Below are 23,636 nucleotides of genomic sequence, written 5' to 3'. Positions count from 1 at the left end.
CCAATCAGATTTGTGCCTCCACTCATTATTTCATTGCCACGTGCTGCCACTGTGATATCTTCTCTAGACGTAGTTCTGACCATTTTCTCAAAGTGCTCAATCTTGAACACTCTTGAATCATTGCTGGGCTACTTTGTAAATCTGGTGCTTGCTTGACTGCTGTTTCTGTTACCCAATAAGGGGCAAGCCATTTAGAACGAAGATGAGGAAAAAAAATTCACACAGTGTGTTGTGAATCTCTGGAATTCTCTGCCTCAGAAGGCAGTGGAGGCCAATTCTCTGTATGCTTTCAAGAGAGAGTTGGATAGAGTTCTTAAAGATAGCAGTCAAGGGATATGGGGAAAAGGCAGGAACGGGCTACTGAGTGTGGTTGATCAGCCAAGATCACAGTGATTGATGGGGCTGGCTCAAAGGGCCGAATGGCCTATTCCTGCACCTGTTGTCTATTGTGATAAATTGTCTTTCTGCTGACTGGATAGCAAGCAACAAAAGCTTTTCACTGTACCTCTCTACACGTGATAATAGGTGAACACACACGAAGGGTTTATTTGACAGACAGATTGTCGGACAAAGAACAGAGATGAAGAGACGGGTGTGAGCCCAATAGCTCGTTAAGCTCACGGATAGAAAAGGTGTGAATTGTGTATCAATTGTAAACGATACAGGAGGAGGGGGAGGAGAAAAAGTGGAGGGAAGAAGGTAGCAGTTATGGATTAGTTACATTAAATTGGACAATTCAATGTTCGAACCGTTAAGTTACAAGCTACCTAGCTGAATACGAGATGCTGTTCCTCCAATTTGCGCGTGGCATAAAAGTCACAGGCCTGGTGAGTGTCAGAGGAGGAACAAGAAACAAAATAGTCTACTTCTATTTCCATGTCGTTATAGAAGTCCAAAAGCCTCCCAAGTTTCTAGATAATTATGTTTTCTCCCCTATTCCTTATGCTTATTAATCTTACAATAATGGTTCCGAAGCTTCCCAAGAGTGGAAACATCATCTGCGTCAATCCTAATAAATCCCTCCATAATTTTAAATAAGGTTAGGTTACTATTCTGCCGTCTCATTTCTAGAATTAGACTTTTTAGCCTTTTCTGATGACATAACCTCAGTTCTTGCATTCTTTCCAACATTTCTAAAACTGCAACCTCTTTGGTATCTCTAAATTTACATACATAAACCAATTTTGTAATTTTCTGTTTATATTGAGACATCACATCCAGTTAAATGCTGCCATTCGAATGACAACATGAATGCACAATGGCAAACTCAAGTCAAAAATGCATACAGCACAGACACAGGCCTGGGCCCTAACTGGCCTATGTCGACCAAGATGCCCCATCTCAGCTGGTCCCATTTGCCTGCACCTGGTCCATATTCCCTCAAAACCTTTCCTATCTGTGTACTTTTCCAAGTGTCTATGGCATCTCATAGTACATTTTAAATATTAGAGTGAAAACCAGCAAGATAAACGAAATGTGTAAAAACGGTTCAGTGGAAGTAGAAACTATTGAGCCTACTCAGATTAGAATTTTGATACACAAAAGCCACAAGTCATTGACCCATAAACAGGTCTGCACAGTAGGTATTTATTTCAAAGGAATATTTGAAATACTTGTATTATTTAACTTCCAATAGTAATTACCTTTTAGGTGCCATAATCAATGCAATCTGAATTATATTTATAAATTAAGGTCGGGCAATTCAGTCTTAAATAGATCAAAGTGCAGTCATTTAAAAACAGACAAATAGTCTTGTAACGTTCAGAAAGCTAATCTATCTAATATTTATGGTACTACTTGCAAGTAGAAGGCAGTTCAAAATTGTTCTTACCGTTAGTTGTGTACAAATCATTTCTACTTGGAATAATACTGTACTTTCTACATGAAATTCTTCTGGAATGAACCATTTCCCCCACCCCCAACTCTCACTACATTCAAGATATCACAATTGTACAATTAGAACAATGGGAAAGTAGCTTGCAGCTAACAGAACTTGCAAGTTTGAACAAAAATTGGCAACATATCAAAGTACAAATTCAAAGCATAAACATGGGTAGGGTGATGTTTCTGAACAAAAAAGCCTGGTTGTTACTTTAATGCATGAATGATGTCAAGTATGCGGGCTGAATCTGGGAAACAATCGCTCTCCCCATCACAGATTATGTTCTGCTGAGAAATGTGACAAACACTACATTGCTTGCAGGATTCATTCAATTATACGATCCGGAGGGACGGAAAAGAAAATGTATAAGTGGTGCCTCGGCAGGAACAAAACTAAGTACTAGAAAACCAAAATAATGCCGATTTATTTTGTATATACTGCAGGTTACACGAGTAATGCAACTGAACAGGAAATAGAGCAAAAAATCTAAGTGCCAATCACTGTCACAAACAGCCTTTTAACAACTTGTTTTAAATGCAGCAAAGCATAATCAAAGCAAAATATATAAATATATATTATATATGTACATACACACAATAATATATATATAAATATATATATATTAGTACACACACGCATACAGAATCTACAATGTTCAAAATACTGAAAACAATATGTTGCATTTTGAATAAATCAAAATACTGGAACTCAATTGGGTGAATGAAGATGAACTCCAAACATAGTGCAGGGATCATTTATACTGCATTGAATGCAAAAACGTCAATGTGCCAGTCTAAAGCTTGGAGATGATAAATGCTGAAAACAATATTCAGCAATGCCATGCATCTTTCAAAGTGCTAATGGTTGTTGCCAGAATAAATGGGGCTTATCACTATCACGCTGATCAGATTTAGTCAACACACTGCTGCTTTGAAACTAGTAACACTAGGTAGAAAATGGTACTACTTTAAGTAACGCAAAAATGTGCAAGACTAAGCATTGTGCAAAATTCTGCCTCATCACATAACTTTTTTTTTTTAGACTGGGCATTTCACAGCCCAGAGTCCAACTACCTCTTTCCAATACTTGGGTTTCCATACAAATATGGACATAAGTATATTTATATATAATTCAAGCAGCACTTATATGAATACAAGAAGCATTTACAGCCACTTCTACGCATTCTACTCTTCTACAATAATAAACATTATGAAAAAAAAAATCTTATATTGCAGCAATGACCACGGTTCACTCTGTGGCTGAAACCTAAATTGTGTTTGTCTGTTCAGTTAAGCCAAGGTAGGCCAGGAACGAGTTTTTGGGGGAAACAGCACCTGCGAGTGCAGTCTGCTGCTGTGATGAATGGAATGTAGTTTCACATTTGTTTTGAGGAAAAAGTGTAGTCAGTGGAATAAGATGGGCGAGATCACTGTTCCTGTATTTAGTGAGATGTGCAGAAATGCCATTCAAGCCAAATAAGCCAAATGATCCTGCTGAAATTCCATTCTTGCCCGTCACTGTCAGTGCAACAGTTTGCAAAGCCTGTGATGCTGACATAACTGAAAGTGGTGAAAGGAGCTTTCTAGGACTGCCACAGTTTAATATGGAGTTGCTTTCTTTCCCAGACATAGGCAGGACTTTCCTCTCTCCTTCCAAATATTCGCCATGTTGATGCTTCTTCACATGCCGGCTGAAGACAAATGGATGTGTGGTTGTGAAGAAGCATTCTTCGCAGCACAGAGTCTGCCTTGGAGAGTGCTTCAACTTTTTGTGTAGGTTTAGATTGTCTTTGCGTTTGCAGCTGTAACTGCACTGGTCACAATGGAAAGGTCGCTCCCCCGTGTGGACACGCACATGTTCGATCAGCTTGTTGGCCGTCTTGGAGAGATAACCGCATTGATCGCATTTGTAGTGATTGCCAAGGCGATGTTCACGGATATGAATCTCCAGCTCCAGTTGGTTTGCTTTAACCACTTGACAGATCCGACACTTGAATTCCATTTTGTAGTGTGTCCTCAAATGGCATTCCATGGCTGAAGGACGGTTTGTGGCGTAAACGCAAAATGGGCACCTGATATCCAATTAAAACAGAGATGAAATTTAAAATAGGTTTAACAGTAGTTTAATACTGTGTGTTGTAACAAGTTAAACACACAAGACTCTGAATAAATGAATTGTACTGCTTAACAATATCAGGTGATAAACACTGCTGACTTGGTTAAATGTCCATACATTATTAGATCAACTGTAAACATAAGCTTTATATAAAAGGGAGAAAATAACATCTTAGAATAAACTACATTTTTGTAGCATTGGCCAAAACTCATTGTTTTGGATGTTCCCGGAACAAACTAGGGAAAGATCCCACATCTGACTCAAATGTAAATGCTCAAGTCATTGGGAATTAGAGCACTTTGAGCTCCTAAACAGACAAGAGACACATCCTAGAGAGGGCATGACAAGGACTTGCTCCCCTGCAGTGAAAGAGATTCCAACAAAATGGTGGAATCATGTTAGGGGTTCATTTTGTTCAGGAATTTTCAAAATGTCACATTTCAAATGATGCTTTAATAGCTCAATGCTTTCACTGAATAGAACCAACTCCACTTTTTAAAGGATTCTCTAGTCATGCTATTTATACTGCTACAACTTCAAAATTCGTAACATTTCTAAATGTCTCTAGTTGTTCTCTACCTTCTGTAATCCTTTAATACAATTAATTTTCCGCTTCCCTCTGTTTCATCATTGGTGACCAATATGGCCCAGCGTTCTGCAATATCGTTCCCAAGCCCATTTGCATTACAATATTTTCCCCCACCTTGACGTAAATGAAAATCCAGTCCTATATCCATACCTTTGACACTTTCACTAATTCCTGCCTATCGAGATAAACGCCTCAACAAAGTGAAGTTGGTTTTGTTGTGAAAGAAACCCTATGCAATAATTAATAATTCAGCACTGTTAATGATTAATTTGGCATAATCTCAAGCTTTCTACGTTTCACATAGAAATTTTTATGTAAATAAAGGATATACAACGAGGCTTAGTGGTTTACCAAAAAAAGTTTTTGCAACTCACCAATGCCACAGTAAACCATCAAGTCAAAGTTGTGCATCCGATTTATACCACATCACTTTAGAGAAATTGTAACTTCATGGTTCAAAGTATCTGTTCAAATAAATATTTAGAGAAATGAATAAGGAGACCACGGATTTATTAATTTTGGAGTTGGGTAGATGGAAAGACGGATGCATTAAAATAGGCTAATCAAGGATTTCCAGCACAAAAGATAGCTGGTGCAGACAGGTTTTGGAAGTGTGCAGCAAAGCTCAAGACATGGACACCAGATGGATCAGCGATGTAAACTGCAAATATTGATGCAGCAAGCTGAACACTAGGAGGGCACAAATAGAGACAGCGTTAGGAAATCAGCATCAGAAAATCAGTCAGGGATATAGCTAGAGTGGGGATATTAGGAGACTGGTTTAGGTACACAATATTATGACTAGAAAGGACAGGCAAGAGATTATGAGCTATTGCTTAGGGTCGGTATGGACTTCGTGGGCTTAATGACCCCTTTCCATGCTGTAACCTTTCTGTTATCTAGAGTAGAAAAGCAAACATTACTTGTGAATGCTGCAACGTTTAAAGATTGAGAACTTTGCATTGTTGCTTATCAAAAGTCCTCGTATAGTCAAAAGTTAAAAGAGAAACTTAAAAGTTAGAAAAGCAAGTCTAAAAAAAGTGGGCAAGAAGGGTGTTGACAATGAACACTGAAAGTACAAAAACATTTCAAACCCCAGTTTATCCTTTAACTAAATTAGTATAAGAAAGTAAATCATTCATTAGCTCACAGCAGGAGTAACTAACTTCTCATGTGGTATAACCATGAGGAATCCACAGGGGCCAATCCAATTCAGTTGAACGGACTGCAAAAACCAGCACAAAGTGCTTAAAGAGAACTTATAATTCAACATACATCAGACCTGTTTCATTGGAATTCTAATATGCTATTTTTAGAATTCTTTTTATAAAAACCTGTCACCGCGCTCCATTTTGCCTGCCCCAACTGCATTGTGTACAATTACAATACATGTCAGTAATTATTTGCTATGTCAAAGCAGTGTCTGGCCCTGCTTAGTTGTCACACATAACCATATTCCTCAAGAGATAGCAAATAAAGGCTAGGAGAAAGAATTTTGTCCAATCTTCTACCCAAAAACCAAGGTGTTTTCATAGCTGAGTCAAAGCAGGACAACTATTCATGTCTATTGTTGTTTTTGAATCCACATTATTTTAAGCAAAAGCCAAGTTACTTCATAAAATAAAAGTTTGAAGATATCAACTCTTTACACTTTATTGTATACCGAGTTGCATTCTTCCAACTAACATTTTATATTTTGGGAAGGAGGTGATATTGTGGAAAGATCTTCTGCTCAAGAGCCAGATCTTATACTAGGACCAGTATTCCCAGCTGAAGTCTGTTTCTGCACCTTCTGCTCTGCTGCTGCCGGGGCATTATAAATATCTCAGCTCTGAAGCTAGGATGCTTGCCCCATAACCGGCTCCATGCTAAACTTGATGCAAATACAGCATTTTTCATTCAAATTAGGTCAGGGCCTATGTTGCACTGAGTCCAAGCAGTTCCTGCATTGCATTTAATCATTTTGTGCTACAAATACGCCCTCGGACATGCAAAGATTGATTTTGAGGCAACAAAATTTCTATCTCATTATTTAATCTTTTTTCTTATCTATTTTGCCAGCTTCGCACTTCCTCTAAAATGCTGACCTCAGCTTTTACTGCCCAAAGTGTCAATTTGTCATCCTTAAGGGCCTGTCCCACTTAGGAGACCTCCACCGCGACATTTGTCGACTTAAAAAAAAAAAAAAAAAAAAAAAAATCAAGGTTGCGGTGACCTACGGCCTCCTACGACCTTCCACGCCTATGTGTATGACCTCCTACAACTATGTTGAAGACTGGCTTCGACCATGTACGTTTTACTTGAGGATGGTCTCTGGCAAATTGGTCTGTGAATAAGCACAACCCCCTTCCACCTCAGAAGACCACACCAAAAACCAACAACGACCAGTGACGATTGTCTACAGCTCAAATGATCACCTGATAAAATGATGTCATGTCTGCATTTTTTTTTCTCACTAAAAAATGCTTCCCAGGTTTAAAATAAAAAATCATTCTGAACCATGCAAGCAAGGAACTAGTTTGGAGGATGATAGTAAAAATACAACTACTGCTGTTTGCAGTAGCCCTTTTGCTTCAGCAGCCTTTTAAGAAAGGCAGAAGGTGAAGAGCATGGGTGAAGAGGAAGCACAAGAGGTCTCAATGGGTGAATGGAGATGATGTGACTGGAGATGACTGGAAGAGAGTGGCACTGAGCTTTGACAAAAGATGGAACTTTAAGCACACATGTGGGGCAGTGGATGGCAAACATGCCATTCTTGTCCCCGTAACCCTCATTTTCCTTTTCGTACAGGATGGCATTCTGCTGAAACCATTCCTCAAGGCCCCCCCCTCTTGCTGCCTGGTGAAGGTGTAGGGCATAACCTTCCTCCAGCCTTCCATCACCACCAATGGGGCATCTGCCTCTGATGCTGTGTCCAGACACAGAGGAAAGGGCTGCTTTGCTGCCTTCAAATGAGGCAGTGAAGGATGGGGTGGTGGTGGGGGCATATACTACCACCAGGGTCTCCTCCTCCAGGGGTCTCTCATGCTGGGCTATCTCCTCCTGCACTATCACCTCCTGGCTGGGCAACACCTACATGGCAGGTTTGCTTGAGGTTTCGTGCCCTCCCCCTGCGCTACTGCCTTTTTGGTGCCACCTCCAAAACACAAGTCTCCTCTCCAAAATACTCTCCAGCTATGAATGAGCATGCCTTGGAGTGAAAGAGGTGACATTCTGCTGTTTAAATCACCCTTTTTTTTAACCCCGGAGCTATTACCTTCAACTCCCTTCGACTAGCATCACGACCTACGCCTAAAAAAATATTTATTTTTCCAACGGCTACCTATTTTTAGTCGCGGTCAATTAGTAACATCTTGAAAAATACGCCGCGACCTAGCTGAAGCCTCAACTACATGGAGACCACTCTCGACCATGAAGGAGTGTGACGAAGACCTCCTACAACCTAGTGGCGACCTGGCCGCGACTATGGGTCATGGGCAAACTCGCCAGAGGTCGCGGTGGAGGTCGCCCAAGTGGGACAAGGGCTTTAGGTTTGCACTTTCTCTTGACTAAATGTTGCGCTTCCGGTGCCCATTCAGTGCAATATTTTTCCTTTTCTCACCTAAACCTTTTTCTCACCTATTCTCTTGTCCCCAAGATCTCTCCCATTCCAACTGTTCACCCTGGTTTGGCTATCTTTGTTCATTCACCTACTGATGACAGAGTTAAGCAGTTCAGTTGCAAAACTAATTTAATTGGCCAGAGACAGATCTTGATGGACCACGTCAAATATGCGAGGCACAAGTCTCTTCACACCATTGTTCGCTTTGTCATCCCAGAGAGCAAGACACAAGCTACTCTTCTCCAATGCCAACAACTTTGTCAGAATTGTTTTCTCTGAGCATTCCTTCCTTATTTTCAAGGAACTCATAGACCACTTTGCCACCAAATCTGAGGCAATGTGTACAACTGCACTGCTACCATCTCTTCTTCCTGGTGTTTGATGAATTGCATCTCTCTATATTCTCATCCTGCTTAATCCAGAACCTGCTTCATTCCTCATCATTCTGGTACAAACCGTTCAAGCAATGAGATTCCTCTATGTTCCCTTGGGACTCCATGGCAACTAAATTGCTGAGAACCTATCTTCTCATCTTTGGTTGAAATTCTCAGCATAAATAACATAACTAAAAAAAAGAAATTTCCTCAACTACTGTTTCCTTCCTTTCCTGCCAGTAACTCCTATATTTTCTTAAAAATGATTCTCCACCACCTACCAATATTTCCATGCCAAACTCCTTGACGTTCCTGTAAACCTCCAAATTTATGTTCCACATTTCATGCAAGCCCAAGTTTGAAGTTCTCCAATTAGCTGCCACAGTGTTAAAACAGTGCCAATTAAACCATAAAGAACTATCATCCATCACACCACATCTTCTCCATTCTGCCACCTGGGACGAGGTACAGGAGAATCAGCTGCAAAACCAGCAGGATGCTACACAGCCTCTTCCCACAGGCAATACGACTGGTTAACGGACTGTGTCCCTGCCCCATATATCATACACCAACACATCTAACCTCACCCATACTTAGACAGCTAGGCACCTGTCAAAGCAAAGCCACTGTTCGGTCTGAATGTCTGTTTTTATTTCAATTATTAAGCCCATTTTAGATATGGTAATTTTAATTTTTAAAGCTATATGTATTTATTCTGCTTTTATTAACTGCACTGACGGGAAAGTAAATACTGAACACTGAAGAAACATCTCAGGTTGATCTTCAGAGCACATTCCCCTCTCCTGGTACCTGGCAAAGTCGGTCACACCAATTCTTGCATTGATACAACCCCAATGTTTCATTCCATCTTTTCTTGGTTTAATCAGTTTAAAAGTTGCAGTCCTTGGTTTAAAAACTCTTTTAGGCTGCTCCAAGCCCCTACCCACACTTCAGGCCTACAAGTTTTGCCTTCTTCCTCAAACTTGGTTTCTCTTACTTATTTTGCGTTTTACTTTATCTTACTATTTTTTTAAAACTTAATTTCCTCTTACCAATCATTGATGGAATTGTCTTCAGCTGCCAAGATTCATTTCTTTGAAAGACTTCCACTAAATCTCTCAGAAACTCTACCTTTATCTGTCCTTTAAGGCCCTCCTTAAAACCCACCTGTTTGACCAAGCTTTTGTTCAACCCTCTTAATATCTCCTTTGTTGGCTTGATGTCCACTTTTGTCTGTGTATGCCTCCGGGAAGTGCCTTGAGACGTTTGTCTACGTTAGAAAGACTACATAAATGCAAATTGTTGTTATTGCTGTCATCATTGCTTATCCTGTGCTATGCTATCTGTAATAGTCTGCAGTAAAATCTAGTCTAAATATTAGTCTAAATATTATTACCTACAGTGCCCTACATAATGTTTGGGACAAAGACCCATCATTTATTTATTTGATTTGCCTCTGTACTCCATAATATGAGATTTGTAATCGAAAAAAATCACATGTGGTTAAAGTGCATATTGTCAGATTTTAATAAAGGGTATTTTTATACATTTTGGTTTCACCATGTAGAAATTACAGCTGTGTTTATACATAGTCCCCCCCATTTCAGGGCACCATAATGTTTGGGACACATGGCTTCACAGGTGTTTGCAATTGCTCAGGTGTGTTTAATTGCCTCCTTAATGCAGGTATAAGAGAGCTCTCAGCACCCAGTTTTTCCTCCAGTCTTTCCATCACCTTTTATTGCTGTTTATCAACATGAGGACCAAGGTTGTGCCAATGAAAGTCAAATAAACCATTATGAGACTGAGAAACAAGAATAAAACTGTTAAACATCAGCCAAACCTTAGGCTTACCAAAATCAACTGTTTGGAACATCATTAAGAAGAACGAGAGCACTAGTGAGCTTGCTAATCACAAAGGGACTGGCAGACCAAGGAAGACCTCCATAGCTGATGACAAAAGAATTCCCTCTATAATAAAAATAAAATCTCCAAACACCTGCCCGATAGATCAGAAACACTCTTCAGGAGTCAGGTGTGGATTTGTCAATGACCACTGTCCGCAGAAGACTTCATGAACAGAAATACAGAGGCTACACTGCAAGATGCAAACCACAGGTTAGCCGCAAAAATAGGATGGCCAGGTTAGTTTGCCAAGAGGTACTTAAAAGAGCAACCACAGTTCTGGAAAAGGGTCTTGTGGACAGATGAGACAAAGATTAACTTATATCAGAGTGATGGCAAGAGCAAAGTATGGAGGAGAGAAGGAACTGCCCAAGATCCAGAGCATACCACCTCATTTGTGAAACACGGTGGTGGGGGTGTTATGGCCTGGGCGTGTATGGCTGCTGAAGGTACTGGCTCACTTATCTTCATTGATGATACAACTGCTGATGGTAGTAGCATAATGAATTCTGAAGTGTATAGACACATCCCATGTGCTCAAGTTCAAACAAATGTCTCAAAACTCAGTGGCTGGCGGTTCATTCTACAGCAAGACAATGGTCCCAAACATACTGCTAAAGCAACAAAGGAGTATTTTCTAAGCTAAAAATGGTCAATTCTTGAGCAGCCGTCAATCACCTGATCTGAACGTAATTGATCATGCCTTTTTATATGTTGAAGAGAAAACTGAAGGGGACTAGCCCCCCAAAACAAGCATAAGCTAAAGATGGCTGCAATAGAGGCCTGACAGAGCATCGCCAGAGAAGGCACCCAGCAACTGATGATGTCCATGAATTGCAGACTTCAAGCAGTCATTGCATGCAAAGGATATGCAATAAAATACTAAACATGACTTCTTTCATTTACATTACATTGCTGTGTCCCAAACATAATGGTGCCCTGAAATGGGGGGACTATGTATAAACACAGCTGTAATGTCTACATGGTGAAACCAAAATGTATAAAAATGGCCTTTGTTAAAATCTGACAATGTGCACTTTAACCACGTGTGATTTTTTCTATTACAAATCTCAAATTGTGGAGTACAGAGGCAAATAAATAAAGCGTCTTTGTCCCAAACATTATGGAGGTATGACACAGCAGTGAATGATCCAAAACACTCAGCAGTGGGAAAATAATATTAAAAAAGGTATTTGTTTCTAAAGAACAAAGTGACAAAAATGCTAAGTAAAGAAATTTCACCCAAATCTCAACCATAAAGTTCAATACAAAAAATCTTCATTTCAAACCCTAATGGAGCTTTAGCCAATTTTATTTTCTGCAGCAGTGGTTGCAATACAACTGCCTCTCACTTAGGAGAAAATAAACCAACAAGAGTCTAATTCCTCTTCATTGTTTAGTAAACCGTACAAGAATTTGCACATGTAAAGCAGTGAAGTAACGAGGACAAGATTCAACTCAGCTATGACATTCCCCCACCTCATTTTTAACTACATTTCACAGAAATGCTAATTTTTGTCTGCAAAACTGATTATTTGTTTCCATTTTAACCCATTTTAAGTAAACCACTTACTGTGAGGATGTTTAAGAAAGAACTGCAGATGCTGGAAAAATCAAAGGTAGACATAAATGCTGGAGAAACTCAGCGGGTGAGGCAGCATCTATGGAGCTAAGGAAGAGGCGACGTTTCGGGTCGAGACCCTTCTTCAGACTGATGTGGAGAGGGGGGGGGGGCAGGAAAAAGAAAGGAAGAGGCGGAGACAGTAGACTGTGGTCGAGCTGGTAAGGGGAGGGGAAGGAAGGAGAAAGCAAGGTCTACCTGAAATTGGAGAAGTCAATGTTCATATTGCTGGGGTGTAAACTACCCAAGCAAAATATGAGGTGCTGCTCCTCCAATTTGCGGCGGGACTCACTCTGGCCATGGAGGAGGCCCAGGACAGAATGGTTGGATTCGAAATGGGAGGGGGAGTTGAAGTGCTGAGCCACCGGGAGAACAGGTTTCTTTATTACGAACTGAGCGGAGGTGTTGGGCGAAGCGATCACCAAGCCTACGCTTGGTCTCACCGATGTAGAGCAGCTGACACCTAGAACATGTAGGTGAGGTTGGAGGAGGTGCAGGTGAATCTGTGCCTCACCTGGAAAGACTACTTGGGTCCTTGGATGGAGTCGAGGGGGGTGGTAAAGCGGCAAGTGTAGTATTTCCTGGGGTTGCAAGGGAAAGTACCCAGGGAGGGGGTGGTTTGGGTGGGAAGGGACGAATCGACCTGGAAGTTACGGAGGGAACGGTCTTTGCGGAAAGCCGAAAGGGGAGAAGGGAAGACGTGGCCAGTGGTGGGATCCCGTTGGAGGTGGCGAAAATGTCGGAGGTTTATCTGTTGTATGTGACAGCTGGTAGGGTAGAAAGTGAGGACAAGGGGGACTCTGTCCTTGTTACGAGTGGGGACGGATGGGGATAGCCATGGGAGTCTACTACAAACCCACTGACTCCCATGGCTATCTGGACTACACTACTTCCCACCCAGCTTCCTGTAAGGACTCCATCCCCTACTCCCAATTCCTCCGTCTAAGCCACATCTGCTCCCAGGATGAAGTGTTCCAAACCAGGGCATCGGAGATTACCTCATTCTATAGGGAACAGGGGTTCTCCTCTTCCACTGTAGATGATGTTCTCACCTGGGCCTCCTCTACATCCCGTAGCTCCGCTCTCATTCCCCATCCCCCCCCACTCGTAACAAGGACTGCTCTACATCGGTGATACCAAGCGCAGGCTTGGCAATCGCATCACCAACACCTCCGCTCAGTTCGCAATCTCCCGGTGGCTCAGCACTTGAACTCCCCCTCCCATTCCGAATCCTACCTTTCTGTTGTTAGCCTCCTCCATGGCCAGAGTGAGTCCCACCACAAATTGGAGGAGCAGCGCCTCATATTTTGCTTGGGTAGTTTACACCCCAGCGGTATGAACATCGACTTCTCCAATTTCAGGTAGTCCTTGGATTCTCCCACCTTTCCCTCCCCTTCCCAGCTCTCCCACAGCCTACTGTCTCCACCTCTTTCTTTCTTTTTCCCGTCTCCCCCCCCCCCCCCCCCTACATCAGTCTGAAGAAGAGTCTCGACCCGAAACGTCGCCTATTCCTTCGCTCCATGGATACTGCCTCGCCCGCTGAATTTCTCCAGCATTTTTGTCTACTGTGAGGATGTCATCACTTTTGCAGTTATCGGCTATTTAATAGTAACATCAGCAGTTGGTGTTAAAAATAAACAGGAAACCTTCGTCAAGTCAGACAAAGCCAACGGAGAATCGGAAAAATATTTGATTAACATTTTCAATCTGACTTTTCATCAGAGGACAGTGCTGACATATATCATGCTTTCTTTCATGGAGAATGATGTCTGACGTGCTAGGGATTTTCAAACATTTTCTGCTCAGTTGTTTCCATGGTATTTTTGTAGCACCGAACAAAACTGGCTAATTTTCTCATTCAATAATGGAACAATTTCCTTAAAGCCAGTATAGATTTTGCTGCTTCAAAACCAAAACTAAGGAATTAGTGCTGAAATGTTCCTGAAAAGTCAGATCCCAAGAATAGTAGTCTAGATTCCAGCTTTCCTTACTTGAGTCCTCCGGTGGATATATTATGGCATTTTTTGTGTTCCAATAGTTGCTCGGATGTTTTCAAAAATTTGTGACAGACGTCACATTCATACATCCTGGTGATGAGGTGTATCTGCAGGTGCCGTTCATACATCATCTTTGTTTTGCATACAAAGTTACAGAAGATGCACTCAAAACCTAAGGATTAACAAAAGCACCACAATTATAAAATACAAATGAGCATAAGAAAAGATGGAATCAAAACATCTTTGAACAGTCAGTGCACACAATAACAGTGTTGTAAGTAATTGCCAAGTGACAGGACATTATGTTAGTTAATTATGAATTTGAATCACATTTGGGGACATGGAGCTCGGGGCGAGGAGTGAACACCACTTTCAACTAAGATATGGGCCCCAGATATGCAAGTCTAGTGCAGCAGGCAGCAATCCCAAACAACCTGAACTTAATTTACTACATTTGGCACGACAGCCCAAGATAGCATGACTGGTGCACAAAAAAGCTGGAGAAACTCAGCGGGTGCAGCAGCATCTATGGAGCGAAGCTTTTTTGTGTAACCTTCGATTCTCCAGCATCTGCAGTTCCTTCTTAAACCCAAGATAGCATGACTGGTGCACAAAAATCATTGGCTTTATTGGGCAAAAGCTATGCTAGTAAGGTCATTATCCCCTCTAATTCTTCTCGCGAGAACCTTGTTCAAAGGTATTTTCATGATGTTTACGTCAAGAACAGCTTCAGGAAGCAACAGCTGAAATAAACCTACAGTGCATTCACAAAGTATTCAGACCCCTTCACTTTTTCCAGATTGTGTTACGTTACAGCTTATTCTAAAAGGGATTAAATTATTTTTTTATTATCATCAATCTACACACGATACCCCATGATAAAAAAGTGAAAACAGGTTTAGAAATCTTTGCAAAGGAATTAAAAAGAATTAACAGAAATATCACATTTACATAAGTATTCAGACCTTTTTCTCAGTACTTTGTTGAGGCACCTTTGGCAGCGATTACAGCCTCAAGTCTTCTTGGGTATGATGCTACAAGCTTGGCACACCTGTATTTGGGTAACTTCTCTGCAGATCCACTCAAGCTCTGTCAGGTTGGATGGGGAGCATCGATGCACAGCGATTTTCAGATCCCTCCAGAGATGTTCGATCGGGTTCAAGTCCGGGCTCTGGCTGGTCCACTCAACGACATTCACAGACTTGTCACGAAGCCACTCCTGCGTTGTCTTGGCTGTGTGCTTAGAGTCGTTGTCTGGTTGGAAGGTGAACCTCTGTTTCAGTCTGAGGTCCAGAACACTCTGGAGCAGGTTTTCATCAAGGATCTCTCTGTACTTTGCTCTGTTCATCTTTCCCTCGATCCTGACTAGTCTCCCAGTTCCTGCCGCTGAAAAACATCTCCACAGCATGATGCTGCCACCACCATACTTCACCGTAGGTATGGTATTGGTTTCCTCCAGACGTGACGCTTGGCATTCAGGCCAAATCTTGGTTTCAACAGTCCAATCTGGTTTCTCATGCGTTTTGGCAAACTCCAAGCGGGCTGTTATGTGCCTTTTACTGAGGAGGGGCTTCCATCTAGCCACCCTACCATAAAAGCCTGATTGGTTGAGTGCTGCAGATATAGTTGTCCTTCTGGAAGGTTCTCCCATCTCCACAGAGGAAATCTGGAGCTCTGTCAGAGTGACCATCGGGTTCTTGGTCACCTCCCTGACCAAGGCCCTTCTCCCCCGATTGCTCAGTTTGGCCGGGCGGCCAGCTCTATGAAGAGTCCTGGTGGTTCCAAGGTTCTTCCATTTAAGAATGACGTTGGCCACTGTGCTCTTCGGGACCTGCAATGCTGCAAAAAATGTTTTATACCCTTCCCCAGATATGTGTCTTGACACAATCCAGTCTTGGAGGTCAATGGACAATTCCTTTGTCTTCATGGCTTGGTTTTTGCTCTGACATGCACTGTCAACTGTGGGACTTTATATAGACAGGTGTGTGTCTTTCCAAATCATGTCCAATCAATTTAATTTAGCACTGGTGGACTCCAATCAAGTTGTAGAACCATCTCAAGGATAATCAATGGAAACAGGATAAACCTAAGCTCAATTTTGAGTGTCATAGCAAAGGGTCGGAATACTTATGTAAATATGATATTTCAGTTATTTATTTTTAATTACTTTGCAAACATTTCTAAACAGCTGTTTTCACTTCTTCATTCTGGGGTATTGTGTGTAGATTGATGATTAAAAAAATGAATTTAATCCATTTTAAAATAAGGCTATAACGTAACAAAATGTGGAAAAAGTGAAGGGGTCCGAATACTTTCTGAATGTACTGTACATACTTTCCTGCCATATCTTCTAAAACAATGCAATGCAAGCAATTACCCCTTCCTTAAGAATGAGCTTCTCATCATTCTCTCCCGACACTCTTCAAAGTGGAGACACCACCTTGATGGATCACGACATGCATTCTAAAGGTACAAGAATTTATGGCAACAACTTCTAATTCTGCGCCTTCTCTAAAAACACCACAGGTGCTTTGGTAGTGTTATCAAACAGAAATGAAGGCCAGGCTTAATTAAACCTGATAACAATTAGCTCAGGCAAAGCAAGAAGCTTTACGGTTATTCAAAAACCAGAAAGAGGTATAAAAGCAGAGCAAGGAGAAAATTAGGCAAGGAGTTCCAAAGCGTATGGGTTCGACATTGTAAAGTGTTTAAAAGTTGGGAATGATTAAGAAGTCTAATTAGGGATGCACAGATAATCAAAGGTAGTGGGGCTGGAGTAAATTAGATAGGAACGCAATGGACACATTTGTAAATAAGGATGAACATTTTCAAATCAAATCACTGTGTAACCAGTGGCTACTGCAGGTCACTGAGCACAGGAGTGATGACAAGTTAAGAGCCTGTCCCACGAGCATGCGACTCGCATGCGGCAAGCGCGACCAATCCGGGCCGCGTGGAGGTCGAGTGAATGACGTGAAGTTTGAGCGAAGTCCGCGGGAGGTTCACGCGTGACGTACGGCATTGAGACGCTGTGCACGCCCGTCGAGGAGGTGCGTACGGCGTTAAGGCGGCGGTGGGCCAGCAGGCCGTTGCCGCGCGGAATTTTTGAACAGTCAGTTTTTCGGAGCCCCGCGCGATGTCGGGACCAGCTCTGCACAACTCCATACGGCTCCGGCGATCGAAGTGGGACCGGTCCCGGGAGGCCGTATGGCTCACGCGACCACGTTAGGTTGCGCTTGCCGCATGGAGTCGCATGCTCGTGGGACAGGCCCTTTAACATAGTGTTTAAAAGCAAAAACATTAAGAAGGCATTAAATGGAATATGAACAAATTTTAACTACACAAGAGTAAGGACACTTTAAGGAGCAATGGTTCTATCGATGACTCCAGATCTGGGATCCCTGGTGTTAATTCCCTAATGTTCATCAGAGCTATAAACAAATCCTTAATTTAGTTTGCCTGTAAGGGTGTAAGAAATTAGAAGCATTTCTCCAATGTCTCCCATGCATAGAAATTACAGAACATTATCCTGGGTTGTGTGTAAATGTCATATTTTCCACATATAACCTTTCCACTATCTAACACATAATTAGTGTGCCTGCATATTCCTACTAAGTATTGCAAAATATTTCTGGCTGGAATCAAAGATGAGCGTTATCTCCCACTGGATATACGCAAAGTTTCACTTAGTGGATTATTTTACTGAGACCATAGAAACATCGAAATTCAACCTTGTGACCATGGTTCTTACTGTTTCCCTTAATAAGTTGTTAGATATGTATCGGCTACAACAGAAGATTATTGTTATATTCTAATTGCTTCTGGCAAGCAAATAAAGTAAATAGAGAAACATGGTTAGCTTACACAGACATTCTGGCTTAATTACGATAAAAATATAATTTGATAAGTTTCACCTGTGAATTTATTATGTAAAGCTCTCTTTGCCCTAATGCAACTAGCTGCATGATCTCCTTGTCACCATAGTTCACCGAGTTGCCCCAGTTTCCTTCTACATATCAAAGACATGCTGGTGGATTAAATGGTTACTGAAAATTCCATTTGGTGTTGCTAGGTGCCAGGAGAATTGGGGAAATGTGATGCATGTGCAGGCAGAGACATAGGTTATTGGGAAGCAAGTGGCAGAATGGGACTGAGAGGAATTTTCTGAGATCGGGCATTGATTCAATGGTTGAAGCAGGCATCAACACTGTCACAAGGAAAATCGAGAAAGGAAATATTAAAAATTACTTATTTATTATTTTACAGTAAATATCTATTCTAAACCCGTTCCAAGTTACTTTTGTTTGCCAATTTGCATTAAGCTACATGAAGTTCTGAGTAGAGTAACCAACATTGACCAATGGCGTACTAAAAGAAGAGCTATTTAAAAAAAGTTAAAGAAAAGAAAATATTTTGTTTCTTTAGAACTTTATCGTCTATTTGACAATTATAGCAAAGTACTGTGCACACTCTCACAATCAATGTTATTCAATGAGACTTGTTGACATCCCACGGCACTGAATGTGGAAATTTCCTTGGGGGGGAAGAAAAAGGCAAGCAACATGAATAAGTTCCAACACTTTCACTGACAGCAAACTCAATGTTGCCAGCTCTCTGGATCAATCTTCTCATCTTGAAAATTCATGAAGAAACAAATCACTTCAAATTTTAAAAAATATTCATCGCTTGTGCAAGGAATTTCTGGACAGATACATTCATCTTGTGTGTAAAAATGGTAATTTGATGCTTCTTTTACAGTTCTGTATTGTTGTAGGTCATTGGACTTCTATTACTTAAGTCTTTAATAAATAAAGATAAGCCGTTTTGATCTGATCTTGTGGGCCATGTGCATTTCCAGTGTTATTTACAACATGACTGAGTTACTGTAAAATCTGGATAATTTATTCAATGCACATCATATATTCAAGATTAAGATTACAGATCTTGGGAGATTTGGCCAGTTTACTGAAAATGGTGTTCAGAAATCTGAACTCAAAATGGCATTTTCTCTAAAAAGTTTAAACTATAATAGCAACAAAACTTTACTTGATTGGTGACGTTTCGGGTCGAGACCCTTCTTCAGTCTGAAGAAGGGTCTCGGCCCAGAACGTTGCCTATTCCTTCTCTCCATAGATGCTGCTCACCCGCTGGGTTCCTCCAGCATCTACCTCCGATTTTTCCAGCAGCTCCAGTTCTTTCTTAAACTTTAATTGTTACATTTCAGAGGTCCAAAAAATATTTAGAATTGGTCAGTTTGAGACAATAAAAAACACAATTGCACGTCTTGCATAACTGTAGTATCAATAAATTAAATGTTCAAGTTACTCACATTTCACTGCACCTCGTTTACCAGCAATGATTTTTGAAATTTCTTGCAGCTTTTTTAAAAATGTTTACAAGCTTAGTGAAAGATAGCTTTTAGTTAAACACTAGCTAATCATAATCCATGTGCGCTTTTCATGCATGGGTGCACACTTACATCTCAATATTCAATTCTATGACACATTTAGCATCCAGTTTAAAGTGTCACATTATTTTGACACACAGGTGAAGTGAACACAACCAAATACAATCATCAAAAAGAATCCTCAACTGGATCACCGAGTCAATAAACAAATCCTCCTCACCCTTCTCAGTTTTTTCCTCTGAACCCGATGTAGACGACCCACTGAGTGCCACTGGAGGGTTGAAGGAAGTGCTTTGCTCTTCATTGGTGAAGTCCGAGTGGGGGATTTCAGATTCAGTGACGGAATCACAAAGTGCTGAAGATGAACTCAATGAAGACGACGAAGACGTTGACGAGGAAGAAGAAAACATGGCGGCTGCCTTAGATTCACTGGCGGGACTTTGACAAGAGGGCGTTTGGGCTTTCTCATCTGCAGAAGCGTTAAAACACAGCAAAGTGAAAACATGGTGAAGTTCAGCCATTTGTTGACAGCACATACCTTTTGACAAGTGCATTAGCTTAATTCAACAACAATTTCAGAGCTGTTCAGCCCATCATGTGGGTTGAAAATAAGAGAGCCAAGAGAAAATGTTGTATAGAAATATCCGAAAATGTCCACCTAAAAAGATTCCCTGAGATTTGGCTAACTTTGGAAAATGATGGAAATTATTTTGTTTTCTTAATCATTATTACCAAGAAGGCATTTCTTCAAAAGTAAGTCTGTTGAGCAATGTACAAAATGTGATGTTAATAAATTAGACCATCAATTTGAATATCCAAAGGAGATGTTTTGTCACAATAACCTCACATAAAAATATGAAATTTTCATGTTCAAATTGCTCAGGGGCCTCATCCCTACGTTTATCTTGAACGGCCTATCATGCTCTGATCTCTGCATTTCTCCAATTCTAGATCCTCCTGATTTATTTTATCTCAATGTTGTGACCAACCATGCAGCACAGTGTCTGTCTTTAGATGGTGAGAATAGTTGCAAGTCGGGGGGGAGAGAAGAGTGGGATAGGTGGCTATTGTCAGGATTAGAGAGAGGAGCTGCCACAGCTTGCTCTTTCTCATTCAAGAATCGCACAGCAGAGAAGCAGGCCTTTTTGATTGAATTTGTCCACTTTTGGATCTCTTTCAATTTCAATGATTGCCATCACCCGCCCTTTCCAATACTATCTCTCTCCCCTCCGCTTTCTCCTCCATCCCGATTCATTTGCCCTAATGTCATTCTGACACCCATCTTCCTCACCTCCCGATCCTCTTTCTATCTCCTCCCTCCCTCCACCAAATTCTGTCCTTGTTCACTGGTATCACTCAGATCAAATGGTAGCAAGATTCGGAGGGATCTCAATTTTCGTAGTTTGAAAGATTAGCTGTCGATCCCTTTCATCATTCAGGTTAAGGCTAACAATAGGAGTCCCAGGGAGGCTATTTAAAAGGTTAAACGCATCCGCTGAAGCTCACTATTTTCTCCAAATACTCTACTACCCACTGTAAGCATATTAAAAAAATCCACGTGGTAATACTGTGCTAATGGCACTTGGTATTCGGTCTTAATTGACTTCAAGTTAAAACTGAAACTTGATTCAAGAAATCATAATTTTCGATTTAAATTCACTCACTAAGTTATGGCTTTTCAGAGTTTGTAAGTGTGACTCTAAACTTCTGTCACCAATTGATCTTAACAGTCTGCCCCAGTCTGACCTTTTGTGCCCATTATACCTCCTGCACATTTCTAACAGAGCTCTATAGAAGCTGATGAAATACATTGTAGAGCATTTTGAGCCACTGAACCAAACTCTATTGCAGTGCCTTCCTTTGTCCTTATTCTCTCCTTGCCCCTCGACTTGTTTTCCAACATTTACGTGTTCAGATGAGGTAATTAGCCTGAAACATTGTATTTATTTCTCTGTAGAAGAACACTGATAGATCTGTTTCCTTTTGTGTGGCTAATGTGTGGCTTTTCAATTTAAAACCACCTGAGCAAAAATAAAAACAACCAAACAGCCATTGCCCACAACTAAAGTTAACTCCCTTGGTTACCTGCATGTGCTGCATATGCATGTGCTTTCATTTCTGTTTCATCCATGCAGGAAAAGTTGCAGGCATTGCAGCACAATGAAAACATCCACTGCTCCTTATCTACATGTAATGACATGTGGCTGACAAACTGCAGATTCACCTCGGTCTCAAATCCACAAACATGGCAGCTGGATAGAAAATTAGGCAACATGAAAACTATTGCTTTTCTTCTTGTTTATTAAGTGCTTAATATTTTAAAGAAAATAACATTGGTCGAGCGTGACCTTGAACTGAGGTGAATTAGCATCCTGCATAGCAGAAACAGAATTTACCTGTAGTAATAGGGACTGTTCTTACGATCAGAATTGTTTGAGGTTACAGCAGTAGCTATTTCCTCAGAATCTCCACTGACTAACTTCACTGAATGGATTGTCAAATGCTGGTTTAAGTTTGCTCGGCACTTGGCAGCATACGGACACAAATGACACTTGTACCTTCTTTCTTCTATGAAAATAATATTTTGCAATGGTTAGATTTGAGACACCCTTGCAAGACAAACAATCTTCGACAAGAAAACCTCTTCCAAATCTAGTGACAGGTGTATTGTTTTAATCTTGCATCTAGTTAATATACAACTACAACTGACAAACGTAAAACTGCAGGATAATCACTTACCTGTGTGCAACGAAAGATGCCGTGACAATGTCTGCTGCCGACCAAAAACTTTCCCGCAAACCTTACAGGGAAAAAGCTGCTCACAAAATTTCCATTGCGGATTCAGAGCTCCTGACTCGATGGTTAGTTTTCCTGATTCTGCAAAAGGAAAAAAGTCCTATCATAAAATGTAGACACATGGAACTGCTAATTTACATATACATATAAAGTGCTGGAGTAACTCAGTGGATCAGGCAGCATCTTAGAGAACATGGATCCAAAAATGCTGTCTGACCGGACATTTTCGTCTTTGTGAATGGAAGACTTTTAGCGTTTTTTAGTATTTTCAGGGCGGCTTGTAAAATTGGACAGATGCCTCCTCAGACGTGGATAATATCATTGCAGCACCTTAGTCATTAGGTTCGAGGGAAAGTTTAACTGTGGTGGTCAATCCACCAGGGATGTTCAAAACTTTACATATTTTTAAATGCCCCTCTAATTATGACAGCATGACTCTTTTATCATTAGGAGCTGGGGCATCTCCTCAATGTAATCATATTAATAAAATAACTCTTGCAGATAGTTGGAGCTCTGTGATGGAGAACAAATCAACTGCCCCTGGATTTTCGCATCTTTCACTTACAGCGACACCTTTAACACAGTCTGTTTTTGGGCAGTCGGCAGCCCATAAACATGGAGCTTGCCGAGAAACTGATCAGCAGAGACCCTGTAAGGCATGTGACCGCTGGACTCTCGTTGAAGAAAATAAAGATGTAAAGTTTAAGAATTCACTGAGACCTTCACATAAAGCCCTACCAAACTATGTGACTGAGGATAAGTGATGGATTTACAGATGTGTATCTAGCTTCTCCCGGTCTCCGGGGAATAGCTTAAAAAACTACAGTAAATAAAGCTCAATAACTAACTGGGTCGTTTAGGGTCAAATTTGGCGCCATAACTCAGCTTTGGTGTGCAGGTACATCTCCAGAGAAAAGGCAAGGGGACAATTTTTTCCGTTTCCGGACCCGGATAAAAGGTTGTGCACCTGTAACATACCCATTGCTGGAGTCTTCAGAGGATCAGGCAGCATCTAGAGAACTGAATTACTCCAGCATGTTTGCGTCGATCTTCGTCTTGTTAAACCAGCACTTTGTCTTTTTTCTGGTACCCTAAATTGCCATTATATATCCTTGGAATCGTAAACACAGCACCTGTATTGGTTCTAAATAAAAGTCAACTGCCATCATTTTTAATCCACCTTGACATGTTCAAAAACCTTTCACATATTTTAAATGCATATTTCCTCTAATTATGACAGCATGTTCTCTTTTATCATTAGGATTGCCTTCGCATCTCCTCAATGTAATCATATTAATAAAATAACTCTTGCAGATAGTTTTATGCTCTGTGATGGAGAACAAAATCAA

At 40.9% G+C, this 23,636-nt stretch overlaps 1 protein-coding gene across 5 annotated transcripts in view; it reads right to left on the bottom strand.

Moving 5' to 3' along the window:
• Positions 1–2,289: 2,289 nt before the first annotated feature.
• Positions 2,290–23,636, bottom strand: part of znf827 (zinc finger protein 827) — a 91,075-nt gene continuing 69,728 nt past the window's right edge. The window contains exons 9-16 of one of the 5 annotated variants that reach the window (XR_008724601.1): positions 22,231–22,368; positions 21,888–22,059; positions 21,577–21,743; positions 19,712–19,960; positions 14,079–14,256; positions 9,729–9,845; positions 4,961–5,050; positions 3,914–3,953 (exon numbers count right to left, since the gene is read on the bottom strand). Coding sequence is in view for 3 of the 5 variants with exons in the window: in XM_055646258.1 (XP_055502233.1) it covers positions 3,149–3,953; positions 14,079–14,256; positions 19,712–19,960; positions 21,577–21,743; positions 21,888–22,059; positions 22,231–22,368 (1,709 nt within the window). In the remaining 2 variants the exon portion in view is untranslated. Of the gene's footprint in view, positions 3,954–4,960; positions 5,051–9,728; positions 9,846–14,078; positions 14,257–19,711; positions 19,961–21,576; positions 21,744–21,887; positions 22,060–22,230; positions 22,369–23,636 lie in introns of all 5 variants that reach the window. The other 4 variants (XR_008724602.1, XM_055646279.1, XM_055646258.1 and 1 more) reach the window with 4 other exon arrangements.

This window comes from Leucoraja erinacea, chromosome 1, assembly GCF_028641065.1.
Source record: "Leucoraja erinacea ecotype New England chromosome 1, Leri_hhj_1, whole genome shotgun sequence".
Taxonomy (NCBI): domain Eukaryota; kingdom Metazoa; phylum Chordata; class Chondrichthyes; order Rajiformes; family Rajidae; genus Leucoraja; species Leucoraja erinaceus.
Note: the sequence above shows the minus strand (reverse complement) of the source record. Positions and strands in the feature narration are given on the sequence as shown.